The 16,461-nt window shown below is 45.3% G+C and overlaps 1 protein-coding gene across 6 annotated transcripts in view; it reads right to left on the minus strand.

Moving 5' to 3' along the window:
• Positions 1–16,461, minus strand: part of ARHGAP20 (Rho GTPase activating protein 20) — a 109,985-nt gene that overhangs the window by 26,335 nt on the left and 67,189 nt on the right. For all 6 annotated transcript variants that reach the window (XM_077341627.1, XM_077341625.1, XM_077341622.1 and 3 more), the window contains 4 exons: positions 7,272–7,421; positions 4,483–4,524; positions 3,892–3,976; positions 1,555–1,632 (listed from right to left, as the gene is read on the minus strand). In XM_077341627.1, coding sequence (XP_077197742.1) covers positions 1,555–1,632; positions 3,892–3,976; positions 4,483–4,524; positions 7,272–7,421 — 355 coding nt within the window. The remainder of the gene's footprint in view (positions 1–1,554; positions 1,633–3,891; positions 3,977–4,482; positions 4,525–7,271; positions 7,422–16,461) is intronic.

Consider the following 16,461-nt stretch of genomic DNA (forward strand, 5'->3'; position numbering starts at 1 on the left):
GCCTCAGACGAAACAGAGACGTCTGACTTAAGAAAGCTGGCTTTCAGCGAACCGTTGCCAATCCCCTGAATTACTGCATCCAGGCTATCTATCGTGTTGACTCTGATAATGCCACACTTTTTTGATAATCCAAAAATTGGGGGAGCAGGTTCACAATACAAATTGGAAAAAAAAACGAGAAGAAGGAAGACCTTCCCCTAAAGGAAATATAAAATACCTGTACTGCATAATGAAACAGTAAAAGTTGTGTCAGAATCTATGTGGCCAGTGTCACTTCACAAAGGATGTGGACAGAATGGGAGCAGTTACAGAAAATGGTAAACAAGATGATCATCGGCCTATGAGGAAAGCCTGGGGGACCTGGGAATCTTCAGTCTAGAGGAGCTTGGTGTGTGTGTGGGGGGGGGGGACATGATAGCTCTCTTGAAGTATTTGAAAGGCTGTCATTTAGAAGAGGGCAGGGAACTGTGCCTGTTGGAGACAGAGGATTAGTCTCTCAATAATGGGTTTAAATTATGGGCGGAGAGATACCAGCTGGATACTGGGGGGGGGGATTCACAGTAAGGGTGGTTCACCAGTTAACTGGCTGCCTAGAGAGGTGGTGAGCTCCCCCTCACTGGCAGTCTTCAAGCAGTGTCTGGATCCTGCATTGAACAGATCTGACTAGATGGACTGTATGGCCCCTTCCAACTCTATGATTCTATGTCACTTCCAGGTACAACTGGCTTTGGGCTAGGGCTGGAGGGGCTGGTGGCCAAAGAAAGTGTACTCCCTTCCCTGCTTCCCACATCTTTGGAAATGATGTGCTGCTTAAATGAGTGAAGGTTCAGAGGCACCCCCTCAGACCACTGTTCCCCTTGTAAATGTCCACAGGAGTTCATCCTGTATCACCATAGCTATATGTACAATTACATACCAGCAATGGTGGTCCAGTTTACATAGTTACAGCTACAAGAACAAGAAAGGAATTGGAGGGGAGCAATCTGGAAGTCACAACCATTCTCCTCAAAATCTCCCCCTCAATGATTTTATCAGAGGGGCTCAAGATGTCACCCCCTTAGCCTCTTTTCAACTGACTCCCTACATTCCATTTCTTCTGGGACATTTTCAGTCCTCATCAGAGTAGGATTTCGCTCCCACTCTTGGTCAATGTGTAAAGACTTATTGCTCCACATACCTGGGAAACCCCCTTGGGTATGAAGCAAACCTCACCTTGTCTGATTTTGACTCTGCCATCATCCACAAGGGGGTCAGCCATTTTAATATTCATTGTAACAATAACTATACCTTTAGCTAAATAAAACCAGAGTCCAGTAGCACCTTTAAGACAAACAAAGATTTATTCAGGGCGTGAGCTTTTGAGTGCAAGCATTCTTCCTCAGACAGCAGTCGAAAGCTCACGCCTTGAAGAAATTTGGTTGGTCTTAAAGGTGCTACTGGACTCTGGTTTTATTGTGCTACTTCAGATCAACACAGCTAATTTGAATATACCTTTAACTATAAGTCTTTCAAGACGCTAAGTATAATGTACATTTTTTTAAAGTCATATCTCACATTAATTCCCAGCTGCTGCAGGGCCATGAGGATCACATCGTTCGCTGTATCCACGTTGGTTACAGTTAGCGTTTTTGACTGTGGGGAAAGGGGGCGGGGAGATAGGGAACATAAGCATTGAAATAATGACATTTGAAAAACCATACTTGTACTTCTACAGGGGCGTTATCAGCTGAACATTTCAGTTGGAACTTAGATGTAGCATTTAATTCCTACCTGATGACTCAATGTGTTTGCAATCTGCTGTTTCCCAAAAAATCAGAAATATATTTTTCAGTCCTATCAATAACCTCTCAGCAACACTGAGTGGATGATCAGAATGGGAGAATCGAATTCAGATCTCAAATTCCACATCTTAGTCTCAAGAGCATGCTGCCGGTCTCTACTGATCGCACATTTCACACCAGCTTTTAAGCTGAGCTTAGAACGTTCAGGTCAAACAACCCTCTCCAGACAGCATTATCCCAAAATATTTTATTTATATTTAGCTTGCTCACAGACTGCGTTTTGGCAAACTAGTCTCCAAAGTGGTTTATTCAATAAATATTCCAAGCAACACAATAAAAACTCAAAGTAAAATTTTAAAAATCTAAAACATAACAAAAAAACCCAGTATTTACAATTCTACTGTATCTACGATGTTTCTCTATTTGAGCCACTGTAAACAATAAACCACCAAGGAAACTGAAGCAAATGGCATCTATTTTTGCCCAAGGATACAGCTGAATGATCATAATATTAAAAAATTAACATTTTCTCAAAGTAATGACATTTGGCACTCAGGAGTAGGTCAGCACATTTGCATAAGGCTTGCCTTGGGCGAGAATATAATAAAGTGATTTGTGTTGCATACGCTTCCCCACCCCCAATTCTTGCATAAAAGAAACAATTCCCTGAGATCTCCAGCTGCTGTGGCAGAACAAAAAAGGGAGCTTCACAGAAAGTACTTGGAATTTTTGGAAGCTCCCATCTGCTGCTGTTGGGCTCGTCAGTGATATTTCAGTGCTACAGAATTTCATTGCCGAATTGACCCATCTGCCCCCAGCCCCCAGTCTCAAGATTGTGAACTGCTGCACAATTTCTGAGCGTGACAGAGAGATGCTGCTTCCCAGACACGACCAAATTGGTGTCAGTCTACAATTACTACTACCTTTGGATATTACCGCTAAGTCAGTCCTGTCCTTCGTAAGTACTGGGGCCATGTGGAGCAGGACTCTGACCTGCTGGATCTACCCACACTGCTGAGATGGGTGCTGGGGGGAAAGGGTAGAGAAAAATGGGAGGGGGGAATCAGTGTCACAATCAATATTATGATGTAACATTGACCCAGAATCATCATGGCAAGTAATGCTCTAAAACCCATTATGCATGGTGGCTGGTACGCCGGGCGGCTGCCGTGTCATTACAGCGGGGCAGGATGCCCCGCCGTTTCCCGTGTATGCACAAGGGCGGGGGCTCCCCCGGCGTATGGGGATGCCCCAGTGTAGTGTGCGAACATGCACTGTGCGCCAGGGCCAGGAAGCCTGGGACGCTGCCGGGCAGTGCAAGTGGCAGTGACCGGGGGGGGGGGGGGGAGTGGAGACGGGCCAGGGGGAAGGGGAGGGGCTGTGCCTCCACCATATGCTACAGCTGGGGCTGGGGGATGTCCCTGCCGGCACTGCAGCTCCGCAGAGCTCGCAGGGGTATGCGGTGTCCCAACAGGGACACCGTAGGTTGGGGCCAGGCAGGCCGAAAGGCCCGCTGCTGTCAATCATGCACAGCGCCGGCCTGCCCCAGCCCCTGCCGGCGGGCACAGTATCGCGGGCCTTTTGACAGATAACGCGGGCCTTTTGTGACTCTGGCCTGGGCCATGCCCACGCTGGCGGCGGGGGTGTGTATAAACAGGGATTTTCCCCAATGCCCTGCTGCCGCCAGTGCGGGCATTCTGGCCCACGCATAATGGGTCTAACCTTTAGTAAAACTCTCACCAATATCATGTTTTCACTCAAAACTAGAACAGATATACTACTACTGCTGGTGACATCACAATGGCAAGGCCCCTGACACACACGTGTCTCACACCCGTGGTCAGCCTTTGGCTGCCAGTCCTGCAGACTTCAGCTGATGGGCAGGCTCTCACATCAGACTGTCCTTCATATATCCTGATCCCAAACTATTTAGGTCTTTATATTAAGATAATGAAGATGATGTCAGTTAGGGTGCTCACAAATAAACACTGGACATCCTGCAACATTTGTATGTTCACAGCACAACATATATGCATTTTGGCATTTGTAGTGTTCTTGCCAAAGAACAAGAATAGTTTTTATGCTCTGACATCAGCTGTGGAACACTTACATATGCACAATTTCCGAGGTCTTTTGCAATGATCTTCAAGGGGATACTTTTGGGGTAGTCCTTTGCCTTCTCTTCACTGATTCGACTGTCAAAATAAACAGAAGAGGAGCTGGTTTTAACAATGCCTGAATTATTTGCAATTACCTAGCAAATTCCAAATAATCAAAAGTGCAGGTACAAAAATATGTCACTTCCTGTTGGCAAGAGAATGGTCTATGTGGGCTTCTTCCATAGCAGAAATGGCTACAGAGGTCTGCTTAGGAGGCGCCTTAAAATTCCTTCTGTGAAATACCCTTTGCATACAAAAGACTCTGAATAGCTGAGTTTCATTGTACAGGCCAAAATCTTACTCTATAAACTTTGGATCTGACTCCATTATTCAAGCCCCACGCCAGCCCTTCCAATTCAGAGCTATAAACCTTAAGTGATTCGCTTTTTTGAAAACCCCAAATTAACCACACTTAGACTCAATATAGTGTAGGAAATTCCAGAGAGAAATCCATAGCAAAGGACTGGTTAGATTTAGATCGGATAGATGAGGCTTGATATTTGCCCGTTTCAACCATGGAGAATATAGCAGAACAGACGTACCTTTGAAGGGAAGTGAGCCACTTCTCTTTCTGCTCGGTGGAACTGAAACATTAAAAACAAGGTTCACATAGTAGTAATGCAACGTAACAATATTATTATTATATATTTTCACTTACAAGTGAAGTCCAGCTTTGGCCAATGCACCAGAATACATACTATGGCCAGGAAGAGATGAATGCTTATATCAAACTAGAATACAGATGTGCAGAAAAAAAATATTTATTTAATCTTTCCCTCAATTAAACACATCAAAGGGGGGTGGGGAGATAGAAAGAAGAGGTAAATGCAGAATGCAATTTAAAAAAAACAGTGAATATTGAATCATAGACTCATATTGATTTCAAAATAGCTGTGCCCAAAGAAAACAGACATGGTTATACCCTTTAGCCCAGGGGTAGTCAAACTGCGGCCCTCCAGATGTCCATGGACTACAATTCCCAGGAGCCCCTGCCAGCGAATGCTGGCAGGGGCTCCTGGGAATTGTAGTCCATGGACATCTGGAGGGCCGCAGTTTGACTACCCCTGCTTTAGCCTAACTAAGGCAAACCATGCTCATGCTGGCATAAGCTTGGGTTAGTCTAAGAGATGCCACTTGACAGTTTGGGGGTGAATGAGCCCTTGATGCAGTGGCTTGAAAGAAACCTACCACCTGATAAGGCCTAAAGTCAGACAGGTCTATGTACAGTTAGAAGGAAACAGTTAACTAGAAATAAGATTAAGCAGTACCTTGGACTATGTATGTGACTGTGGCATATGTATGGGAGTAGTATGTAAGTTGCATGTTGTAATAATATATATATTAAGTATTTGGGCGTGTGCACGTTTCTGTGTGCATAATATTACAAGTGGATGAGAATGAAGGCTTCTGCATACAAGCAGACTAAAGAAGACGTCTGTGAATTTTAGTAGCTCCCTACTCGCTAAAAGGACACTGTGTGAAATACAACAAAAGCAACACATAACCCAGTGGTTCTCAACCTGTGGATCGGGACCCCATTTGGAGTCGCCTGGCCCCTTCTGGGGGGTCCCCAGGTTGGTTGCCACCGCTGTGGAGGTGGCAGTGGCCACAAGTAGCGGGCAGCGGTGGAAGGTGGTAGCGGTGGGTGCAAGCGGTGGCCGCAAGCGACATTGGGCGGTGGCGGTTGAGAACCGGTGACATAACCCATGAATGTGGTATACGAAAGAGAGGCAGAGCTCTCTCTTCAAGATCACGCTACATCGCCCACATTCATGACATTTGTGACGCACCTGTGCATAATGATAGCGGGGGAGGGATGGGATTTTTAGCCGTCATGTTGGTAATTTAATGTTTTTAATGAGAATTTTAATGGGGTTGGGAGAGGTGGGAAATAAATAAATATAATAACAACAACAACAATAATAATTTTTAGTAGTGATGCAATTCAGAACTGGGTTCCCCCCCACCAGCTTGGGGAGGGGAACCAGCTTGGGGAGGCTGGCTGCTGAACTTCATCCATGGCCAGGAACTTTGAAAGGCCCCACTAGCCCCAGGCTGCATCGCTTTCCTTTGTATATATTTGCCTTTCAGAAAGAGTTTCAAAGACTCCCCAAGAGGGTCAGCGGCTTCCACAGCATGCACTTCCTAAATATTTGGACAGTCTTTTTTCAATCTCTTTGCTTACCAGATTCTTGCGTAATTAAAATGCCCCAGAACGACTCTTATAAAATGCTTCTCAAGCCCTCTTTTACCTCCCACAGTGAATAGCTCTGCCCACATAACATCAAAAGTGCCTTCTCATTTATAAGTCACATTGCTTCAGAATTAACACAAGGCAGGCAGGCAGGCGCATCCATTCAATGATTTTTCTTCATTGTCACAGGAATTCAGATAAAAGCAGAAGCAACTTATAGGCATGCCCCCTACTTACCCTAATACCGTCATGCTGAGCTCAATGGCATCCCTAAATAGATGGCGGCTTGCATCCTAGACATTTAAACCCCCTTTGATCAAACGTATTTCCATCAAGATGTCCTCCAGGACTCCAGAGGAAGAATCAGCCAGGAGTTGTTGCCATCTAAGGGCTGAATCCTACCTACCTTTATAAATAGGAGGGCAATTTTTGTGGATTCTCCACCCCCACCCCCAGTTGCAGGTCAAAACACCCCCTGAAATGCTCTTCCGGAGGTTCAGGCAACTCAGCAGAAAAGCTCAGAGAGGAGAAGTGGGTCTCTACTGTGTGGTGAAGGGAACTGGCAGCCATCTTTCTCCCTTCCCCCCACTTCCTTATGTCTGCTGAAATCTAAGTGGGAACCAAGATCAGGGGTGGTCATGTAACAATTAAATGATTATATTGTATTTTGTATTATAATGTATTTTGGCCACCTCATGAGAAGGAAGGACAGTGGAGAAGAGCCTAATGCTGGGAGCGATTGAGGGCAAAAGAAGAAGGGGAAGACAGAGAATGAGGTGGCTGGATGGAGTCACTGAAGCATTCGGTGCAAACTTAAATGGACTCCGGGGAATGGTAGAGGACAGGAAGGCCTGGAGGATCATTGTCCATGGGGTCACAATGGGTCGGACATGACTTCGCACCTAACAACAACATTGTATTTTGTATTATAACACACATATTCAGTGTCCAGGCAAATCATCTGCCAAACCATCCTGGCAAAATAACTGGCTAAAATTTACAACTCCATATATACTTAAGGAAATACTTTAAAACTGGTTTTAAGGGACAGGGAGTGCACCCAAGTCCACGCTGTACTTTGTCTCAGTTGGAGAAATGCGTTGAGGGGGCAATCCATTTGTAAAGAACATCCTGTACCTGAAGTTAGCAACACAGTTGGTGGTGGGCCATCCTATGACAAAGGACTTCTCAGGGTTAGTGCTGCTCTCGCAGACCTCCTCATTGCATGATGCTATCCATATTTCACAGAGACGAGCTTGGCTCTTCAGCTTGAAGTGCAATTGTGACCTGCAACGAAGAAGCCTGTTAAAGTACACCGCTGGACTCCATCTAAGAACACCAGTTTGGAGGAAGCGCGGACAATTAAGAAAGTGAAAATGAGGATCACCTTCAATCCATAGCAGGAATGCAATACTGTGAATAGGCAAGGCTATATTCTTTAAAGCAGCAGTTCTCAACCCGGGGGTCGTGACCCCGCAAGGGGCCGTTTGGACTTTCCGGGGGGGGGGTCACAGTGGCGGTGGTGGCGCCATGGAGCTCACCGAGGTGGCATGGAGGAGGCCAGCACCATGCTACTGCTGCTGCTCCGGCCGCTGCTGCCACCTCTCCTGTGACGCTGGCCTCCTCGCCGCCGCCTCGGTAAGCTCCTAGGTGGCGCGGAGGAGGCCAGTGCCATGCCTCCACCACTCTGTCCTCCTCTGCCGCTGCTCCACCCTCCTACAGTGAAAGCGACGGCAGTGTCTGCGCATGCGCGTTTCCACATCTGCGTATGCATGCCACTGCATCTGCACATGCGCACCGCCACATCAGCACACACGTGTACACACGCTACTGCTGCCGCCCCGCCCCTGCTATAGGGGTTGCAGGGTGGTGGTGGTTAAGAACCGCTGCTTTAAAGGAATATAGTACATTCAATAATTTTTATAAATATCTATTTAATAATTTTTTTATTTTTGAATTTTAGCCCGCCACTCCCGAAAGGCTCGTGGTGGGTTACAACATATAAAAGCCTCAGTAAAATCCCCCTAAAAACATTACACATTGCACAATACCTACATAAAGATCCAAGATACAATGCGGAGAATTAAAACGACTAAAAAAAATCCCCTAACCAAGACCTCCAGGGGATGTTACAACACATCTCAAGCAATACAGGACATATTTTCATGTGAACATACGATCCCTCAGTGTTTCTACTAAATAACAATTTAATGCTGCGACTGTAGAAAGACCTTCAAAATATAAAAGTTCAAAGATGGGCTTCTGGATAAGGGCTGTTTCGTCTAGTATTATTGTTTGTTGTCCATTTTCTTCTTAAAACAAAGCATTTGAAACAGTCTTGTCATCTTAATGGAATTCAGGTCTTAAAGTTTATGAAAAGAATATTCCCTCTTCTCTTCTACGTGGCTAGTGAATCTCCCATTCAACTGTTATTTAGAAGAAACACTGCTTCCCTTGCCTACTTACAGTGTTGCATTGCTGCTTTTCTGTGTTGTCTGACTTTCAGTCAGCGTGCCCATTTTATTGTCCACCTTCAACCCATGGCAAGAGATGCCCTACCATGCCTAATTGATCATCAAAGACTTTCAGATATGAAAGAACAACTTATAAAAGGTGGTGGTCAATTGAGAGGAAAAACTCCTTGTGACAAGTTTATTTAGTTATTTAGATTTTTACTTCCCAATACTCCTGGAACTGGCTCGTGATGGGTTACAAATAGTCCATAAATTAAAACCCCCCAGTAAAACCCCATTAAAATATTAGCATATAAATAAGAAAACATGGGGGTATAAACCACTACCCCCCCCCAATAACATCTAATGGGGGAAATGATAAGAAAGAAGTCATAACCTCTGCCTTAGATGACCCTGGCGTACCGCTGCTTAGCACCAAAGCGGGGGGGGGGGGGGCAGATCTTCTACTCAGACCCCAGCCTCGACCATAGACCTGGCAGAAGAGCTCCATCTTGTAGGCCCTAAGGAATGCTGAAAGCTCCCGCAGGGCCCACGGCTCTTCCAGGAGCTCATTCCACCAGGTAGGGGCCAGGTGAGCTTCTCTGGGGCCAGGAACAACCAGCAAGTTGGTACCCATAGAGCGCAAAGCTCTGCAGGGGGGCATAGGGTGACAGATGGTCCCTCAGATAATAAGTGATAGAAAACATTTGCTAATTAAATTTAAATTGCACAATGATTGTGAGATAGAATGGGTTCAGAATTCTTTCTCAGAGAGAACGGAAATATGGATCAAAGGGAAGCACTGTGAGTCAATGAGAAAAATTCACTGAAAGTCAAATGCTAAAAGAAAACTGTGTTAAAATGTTTTTTAGATTATATGTTGGCTCTAAAGACATAGCAAGAGCAAAGAAGAGCTATGATGGGAAATATTGAAAATGCCAGACTATAAATGCATCATTTTATCATTTGTGGTAGACTTGTAAAAATAAAGGAAATATTGGATTATAATTCATAATGAGAAGCAAAAGATAATGAAAATTAAACTTGTATTAGTAACAAAATATATGTTATTACATATGGTACAAAATAATATTAGAATATATAGTGAGCTTGTTAAGTATTTGGTAACAGATTCAAGGATTCTACATGCATCAAAATGGAAAAAAGAAACTCAACCAGATCTTAAGGACTGGGCAAACAAAATGACTGAATATGTGGCAATGGCAAAACATACATATTGGATGCACAACAAACTAACATCAGACTTCAGAAGAAAATGGAGTTCAATCTTAGACTATATTGATCAGTAAAAATGAGATGGAAAGAAATAATTGATTTATAAACATTATACTGTAAATGTATATTTTAGAAACATGTATTATCATAGTGTAATTATCATAATGTAATTATGATATTATGATAATGTAACCATAGAATCAGAGTTGGAATTGACCCCAGGATCATCTAGTCCAACCCCCCGCAAAATGCAGGAACTCACAACTACCTGCCTATCCACAGTGACCCCAATTTCATGCCCAAGTGATCCCTCCACCCACAATCTCCAGAAACTAGCCTGGCCTGGAGGATATTCACCTACCATCCCACAGTGACAATTAGAAATTCCCTAGATATGCAAGAAAGGGCCACGAGAGACAAACACTGGCACATTGCTTCCTGCCCACCCACTCACCATCTGCCTAAGTTCATAAAATATCATCTTTAAAAAAAGTGGTGCCCTGTCAATACATCAATATACTTCCTGAAACCCAACTTCTTTCCATTTGTGAAGTATGAGGAAATTCTTTTTATCTTTTCCTAATGGGGAACGGTATATGAGCCTGACTGGATCCCAGTATCACCTTAGCTGGGTTTACAAAAGTCAAGAACTGAACACGCCCTTTTGGGACACGGACAAAGCAACGCCTCTTTCTTCAGAACCGCTGTACAAATGAAAACTACATCCAGCTATTTTGCCATCCAACATCAAAGCCTTCACGCTCATGGATTTTAAGAACTGACCTACATTCATTGTGCTTGGTTCTTCCAAAGCCTTTACCGTGTATTCACTTCACAGCTTTGACAAGATGCCATGCTACACAGAGGGTCTGGCACCAAATCAACAACCCACAGATTTAAACACTGCCCGGGGTGTAGCTCGCTGGGAATTCTTTCCTTCACAAGCCCAATTAAAATGGACGGGGGCTGGACACTGAAGAAGAACACGGCTTTTCCTGCTATGTTGTTCCTATGAGTTTGATTGGGGCTTGTTCAGGCATTCCAGGGAGTTTCTGACCTGCAATGAAGACGCCTGTTAAAGCGTACCACTGGCAGGGGCCTCAGTTTAAGAACAGCAGATCTAAGAGGAGGTTTTGAGGAAGTGCCAGCAATTAAGAAAGTGGAAATGAGGATCAACTTCAATCCATGGCAAGAGGTGCCCCATCAATGCATACACTTCCCAAAACCCAACTCCATTCCACATGTGAAAGTTCTGCCATCATCACCTCATCTCCTGCTCTTGGTTCACAGGAAAACATGGCACAAGAAAAGCCCATGCCTACACCACAACAGAGCTAGCATTGACCACACATGTGCTGACCCTGTATTTCCTGCCTTTCTGCTGTGCCTATGGGGAGATGGGCTCAGCAAGGGTTTACTCATGGCATGCTGGACTTGGAAGGCATTCAAGAAGCCTGCTCTTCAAAACTGATACATAAAATGGTCCCTGAACACTGATGCAAGACAAGAAATTTGAGTCATAAGTGGAAACAAAATGAGCCAGATACCAGTTGAGAGGTCACAGGATCTTTAAGTCGACATTAGTGTCATCCTATTTGCCTCCTCCCTCTACAAGGCCTTATCAACTAAAAAGGGAGACTCTTCGCCGGGCTGCACGCTGGAGTTGGTGATGGGGAAGGTTGCCCTGCCTCTTTCTGCTCTCAAGTGGGGGAGCATTTGGCCAGGTGCACCTGATCTGCCCCAGATTTGTGCTCCAGCACGGGAGCCAGGAAAGCAAAGTTCCCAGTGTGGAACTGATCAGAGTAAAGCAAGAGTTAATCTCCTATTGAAAGCAGCACAACTGGGAAATTTACCTTAGGTATGTATGTATAAGACTTTATTGTTTCCAGCCACAGGCCATTACAATGTACCTTAAGTAGACACTGAAAAAAACCTTGGCCTAAATGTACATATTTTACATTCCAACTGGGTGATGATACGAACCACTGAAAGAAGCTCTCCCTTGTGTCACCTTCTGTCTATTTTGCTCTGAAAAAGTGTCTCCTTCCTTTCCCTTTTTATTTTTCTGCTCTGCAAAGCCATGTCTCTGAGAGTGGTTGCTGCACAATTTCTCACCTGATAAGTGGATTACTGCCTGGGAAGTTCTTGGCTAAAAGTAGGTCAGCTTAAGAAAGGGAATCTCAATAGGAAAGAAAGGGAATCTCTTGAAGTTCATTCACAGAACTCCCAGTATTCTGGTCTGTTTTGTCCCTAAAACCTTCAGGTGGAAGGAGGGAGTGATGGCTAATGGTACCCAAACAAGGGACAAAACCAGCCCCTAAACTTCTCACTGTTTTTGCCCTGGAAAGGTCTCTGGCCTAATGCTACAGATCTAGGACGCTTGGTTCCCTGAGACAATCCATCAATAGGGCAAAAAAATTGAACAAAACAGGGAACTTTTTTCAAATGGAGTTGCTTCTCTCATGCTACTGCAATAATAAGAAAAGTTGTATCTTGCAGGATTCGTACTGCTATAGAGTTATTATTTAAGGCCCTAAACTGTCTAGGACAGGGGTAGTCAACCTGTGGTCCTCCAGATGTTCATGGACTACAATTCCCATGAGCCCCTGCCAGCATTTGGGAATTGTAGTCCATGAACATCTGAGGACCACAGGTTAACTACCCTGGTCTATGATCTTCGTACATGTGGGACCACCTCCTCCCTTACGCCCCTCAGAGAAACCTGAGCACACAACACCTACTCAAGATCCCTGGCCTCAGTTTGGCCTCAGCTAGAGCCAGGGTATTCTCAGCCCTGGCACCAGCCTGGTGGAATGATCCCCGAAAACAGTTCCACAAGGCCTTTAAGAGTGAGCTATTCTACCGGGCTTATGGCTGAGTCCTACAGAATACCATCAACATCTGGCCTCCCTACAAACAAACATAGAAATATGTGGAAATAATATCTAGGCACCACTGACTGACAACTACTCAGCACTTTATTCTCCTGCTCCATTGGTGTAAGAAATCAGTTCGACGAGCCCTTAAGATTTTAATGTTAACTGTTTGTAATGTTGGGTTCTAATTATTTTAATGCGAAAATGTTTTAACTTTTCATTACACTGGACACTTTAAAGTTCAAACAATCTAAAATTAACAACAACATTTTGTGTGGTTTTAAAATAATTTCCTCAAAAATACAACAAATACAACAAAAATACAAAAGTACAACAGCCTCTCTTAATCTCTTCACCTCTCTTTTTAAAGCCTTTTAAAGGCTGCTAACCATTTTTCTGACAGTTCTCAGCTAGAAATGCAGAATTTGGTAGATAAAGCTTGTCCAGGCATGGGAAAGGCATAATGATGGGGAGAAAAACTTCGTTTCTTCTGCTGAACTTTACAGGCAGCTATTAAAGGCACAGCAACAGCACTATCACAAAGAAATTGCACCAAGCTGACAACACATTGCCTAGTTACAAAAAAAAAGAAAATAAATTTAACTACAAAATACAGAAAAAGAAACTCTCCTTAAGTAACAATTCTTCAAGGCAACTTGCCTGAATCAAGAGCTGTCCCTTACTATTATGCAAGCAGCTAGTGCCTTTCCCCAAGAGCTGGCTCCCAACAAAATCGGAATTAAGGATCCAAACAGCAATTCATCTGAGAAGATAAAAGTCTTCTGTCCCTAGCTTTTGTTAACACTTCCCATGTGATGAAAACATGACTTAAGAGATCTTACTTTTAAACCATGTCCCATTCGATCCAACATGGCTGAAATTCCCATGGAAGCAGAGTTATTAGGCAGGGTCTTCCAGAAGTCTCTGCCTGTGACCTCACACGACCCGTCTCTGTTGCCTCCCTTCCCTTCTTCCCTTCAGTTCTGTTCAACAGCAGCCCATCCCCGTGGTTATGGGAGATGTCTCAAATCACTACACCGAATCCCTCCCTTTTCGACTCTTCCTCTGTTATCAGTTCCTTCCAGACAGCAGCTGCTTGCTCCTTGACGTCATGCACATTCTTGACCCTTTTCCTTCTAGGTCTGCTCAGGATGGCAGTCTTTGCTCCTTTCCTTAGAGGGCCGGTTGCAAGGCTCGCAAGTTCTGTCCAGAGTAAAAAATGGGGATTGGCATAACAGCTGCTGATGTCGCAAACGTATCGATGTCTTCCCCTAAGTTGGGGGAAGCCATGCTATTTACCTTACTCGGTTCCTAAGAGGAAAGAACATGTGGGTTCTCTCCCAGACAAAGTTTCAGGTTCCAATAATACACTGTTCACTTTCATTTCCCTCTCCGCTTTCAGTCTGCAACTTCATGTACACACTGAGTAAGCAGTTCGGGAGGGAAAGATAGGCAGATTCAAATAAAAGTCCCTATAAACAAATTCTAAGGGCACAATGGGGACAACCCAGGATGTCTCATGTTTTAAAAATGCTTCTGGGGGGACAGTAATACTACTCAGGACCACGGTGTGGAAGGAGGGACTCTTGTCTGCTGGGGAGGGTCTTGCAAATTGTGGAGGGAACAGCATTCCCAACCTCCCACACAGCCCACAGTCCTGAACATGATCACCTGTCCCTTCACCAGCATTTTTAAAACAGCAGAACTCCTGAAGCAAAAGGACTGTGGCACAACCATGCTGTCCCAGTGGAGGCTGTATTATCTAGTTGTGTCCAAAGAGTTAATGAACTTACTAAGAATGTGAATGGGAAGTACCAAGGTCAAAGCTTAGCCATGAACTCACAAGTCAGCCTAAGGCAATCCCCAAGTCACAGCATTTCCAGTTAAAAGAATCAACTAGTTGGTGGGTGGAAAACACCTGAGAACCTAAGAGCTGCTGCCAGTCCCTGACAAACTAATGGTGTGAGTCAGCAGATGACAATTTCTTGTATATAACTGCTACTTCAGTCCTGCACTGTCTCATCATTAATAAACATTATAAAGCTGAAGTTGCATGCAGACAACACATTCTCTATCTGACTGGGCCCCCCTGGGGGTCTGGCACCAATAGGGAGAGAACACTCTTCCAATGAGGGCCACTTTGCAAATGAGGGCCAATCAGTTCAAATTGAGTGCAGACAACTCACTCGCTGATTGGCCCTCTCTGGAGGGGGTGTCACCAAAAGGGAGAGAGCACTCTGCCAATTAGGGCCAATTGTGGGGTTTATCTATCCTCTTTTTCCTCTTCTTGATGCTTGCTGGGTGGAAGAGGTGCTGGCTTCTCTGAAAGGCCCTCCTGCTGCTCTTCCCACCCTCCATCTCTCCAAGGCAAAGGAAGTAAACCAGCTACTTCCTTTGTCTCCTGTTTTGGTATCAGGTTTCAGCTCTCTGTTGGAAGGAAATACAGATGAGCTGCCAGGAAGGCAAAGAGAATCAGTATTTGAAAACCAGAATGTCAAGGGACAGACAGAATGTCTTAGTCCAGTGAGTCAAAGGTTCATTCAAGCAGTCCAAGGGCATTAGCAGAAGGAGGCTTCCCAGCTACAAGTTAATATAGGCTGTCAGCAGCCTCTCAGTTGTCACTTTGTGAGAACTCACAGTCTTCTGCAGTCAGCAACTGGTGTGGTGCCTTTTAGACTGGAGCTCTCTTCCAGCACATAGGGACATTGCTTAATTTGCTCAGGTGAGTTAGGTGTGCTAACAAGTTAACAAGCTGGAGTCTGGGCTGAGGAATGAGGAGCTGTTGCAACAACTTTGGAATCTAAGCCCTGGTTTGGCTGCAGCTCCATTCTCTCCTCCTGGTCAGAGTTCTCTGCCTGCTGAACATCTGGCTGGGCTAAGCTTTCATCCAGCTGAGGCTCAGGTGAAGCTGGGAGTTCCTGGCAAGGCTTTTCCTCTGAGGTATCCTCCCTAACAGGACCTGGGCTCACAACACCTTCACAAAGCCCTGCACCTGGCCAACAGAGTGCTCTCTGCTTTCCCACTCCTTCCCTCTTCTCAGACGAACTGGAGGGATCTGGCAGCCTTCCCCGCCCAGCCTGGCCTTTGGGAGATGTGTAGAAAGGAGTGGGAAGGAGGGAGTCCCCCTGCGGCCTTCCCTGCCTGGCCTAGCCTAGCTGTGTGTGTGGGGGGGGGGGGGGAGATGGTAGCCCACCCCCTGCAGCCTTCCTGACCCAGTCTTTGAAAGATGTGGGGAACGAGAAGGTCCACCCCTCCATAGCCTATGCAGCCGGGCCTTTGGAAGATGAAGGGTTTGATGTGAAGGTGGGAGCAGCGGTGACCTGTACAGACATTGTCGTATGGGGTTAGGGGTAGGAGGGCCAGTGTCACTCCAAAGCTGCTTCTTTCTCCAGGAGAACTGATTCCTTCTTTCCCTCCACCTCTTTATTTCTCTCTTTCTCTGTCCTTCATTCTGGTTTTCTCTCGTCTTCCCTAAGGCTTCCAGGCTCCCACCTGGAAGTTGGCAACCCGGGTGGCTACATATGGAGGAGGAGTCAGGAATCAAACCCAGGTCTTGAGATTAGAGTCTGCTACTCCTTAACTACTTCACCACACTGGATCTCAAGCTCGAGCGAGGAGCAGGGGGTGCAGGGCCAGAACTCAGGAAGGTCACAGTGCAGGTGTACAGGCCCACTGAATTCCTGGGTGCAATGGCCCTTGCCTCTAGTGAAGACAATAATCCTGTCCTACTTTACAGACCTATTTTAAGGGTTATTGGGATAC

The sequence above is a fragment of the Paroedura picta genome, chromosome 6, assembly GCF_049243985.1.
Source record: "Paroedura picta isolate Pp20150507F chromosome 6, Ppicta_v3.0, whole genome shotgun sequence".
Lineage (NCBI taxonomy): Eukaryota > Metazoa > Chordata > Lepidosauria > Squamata > Gekkonidae > Paroedura > Paroedura picta.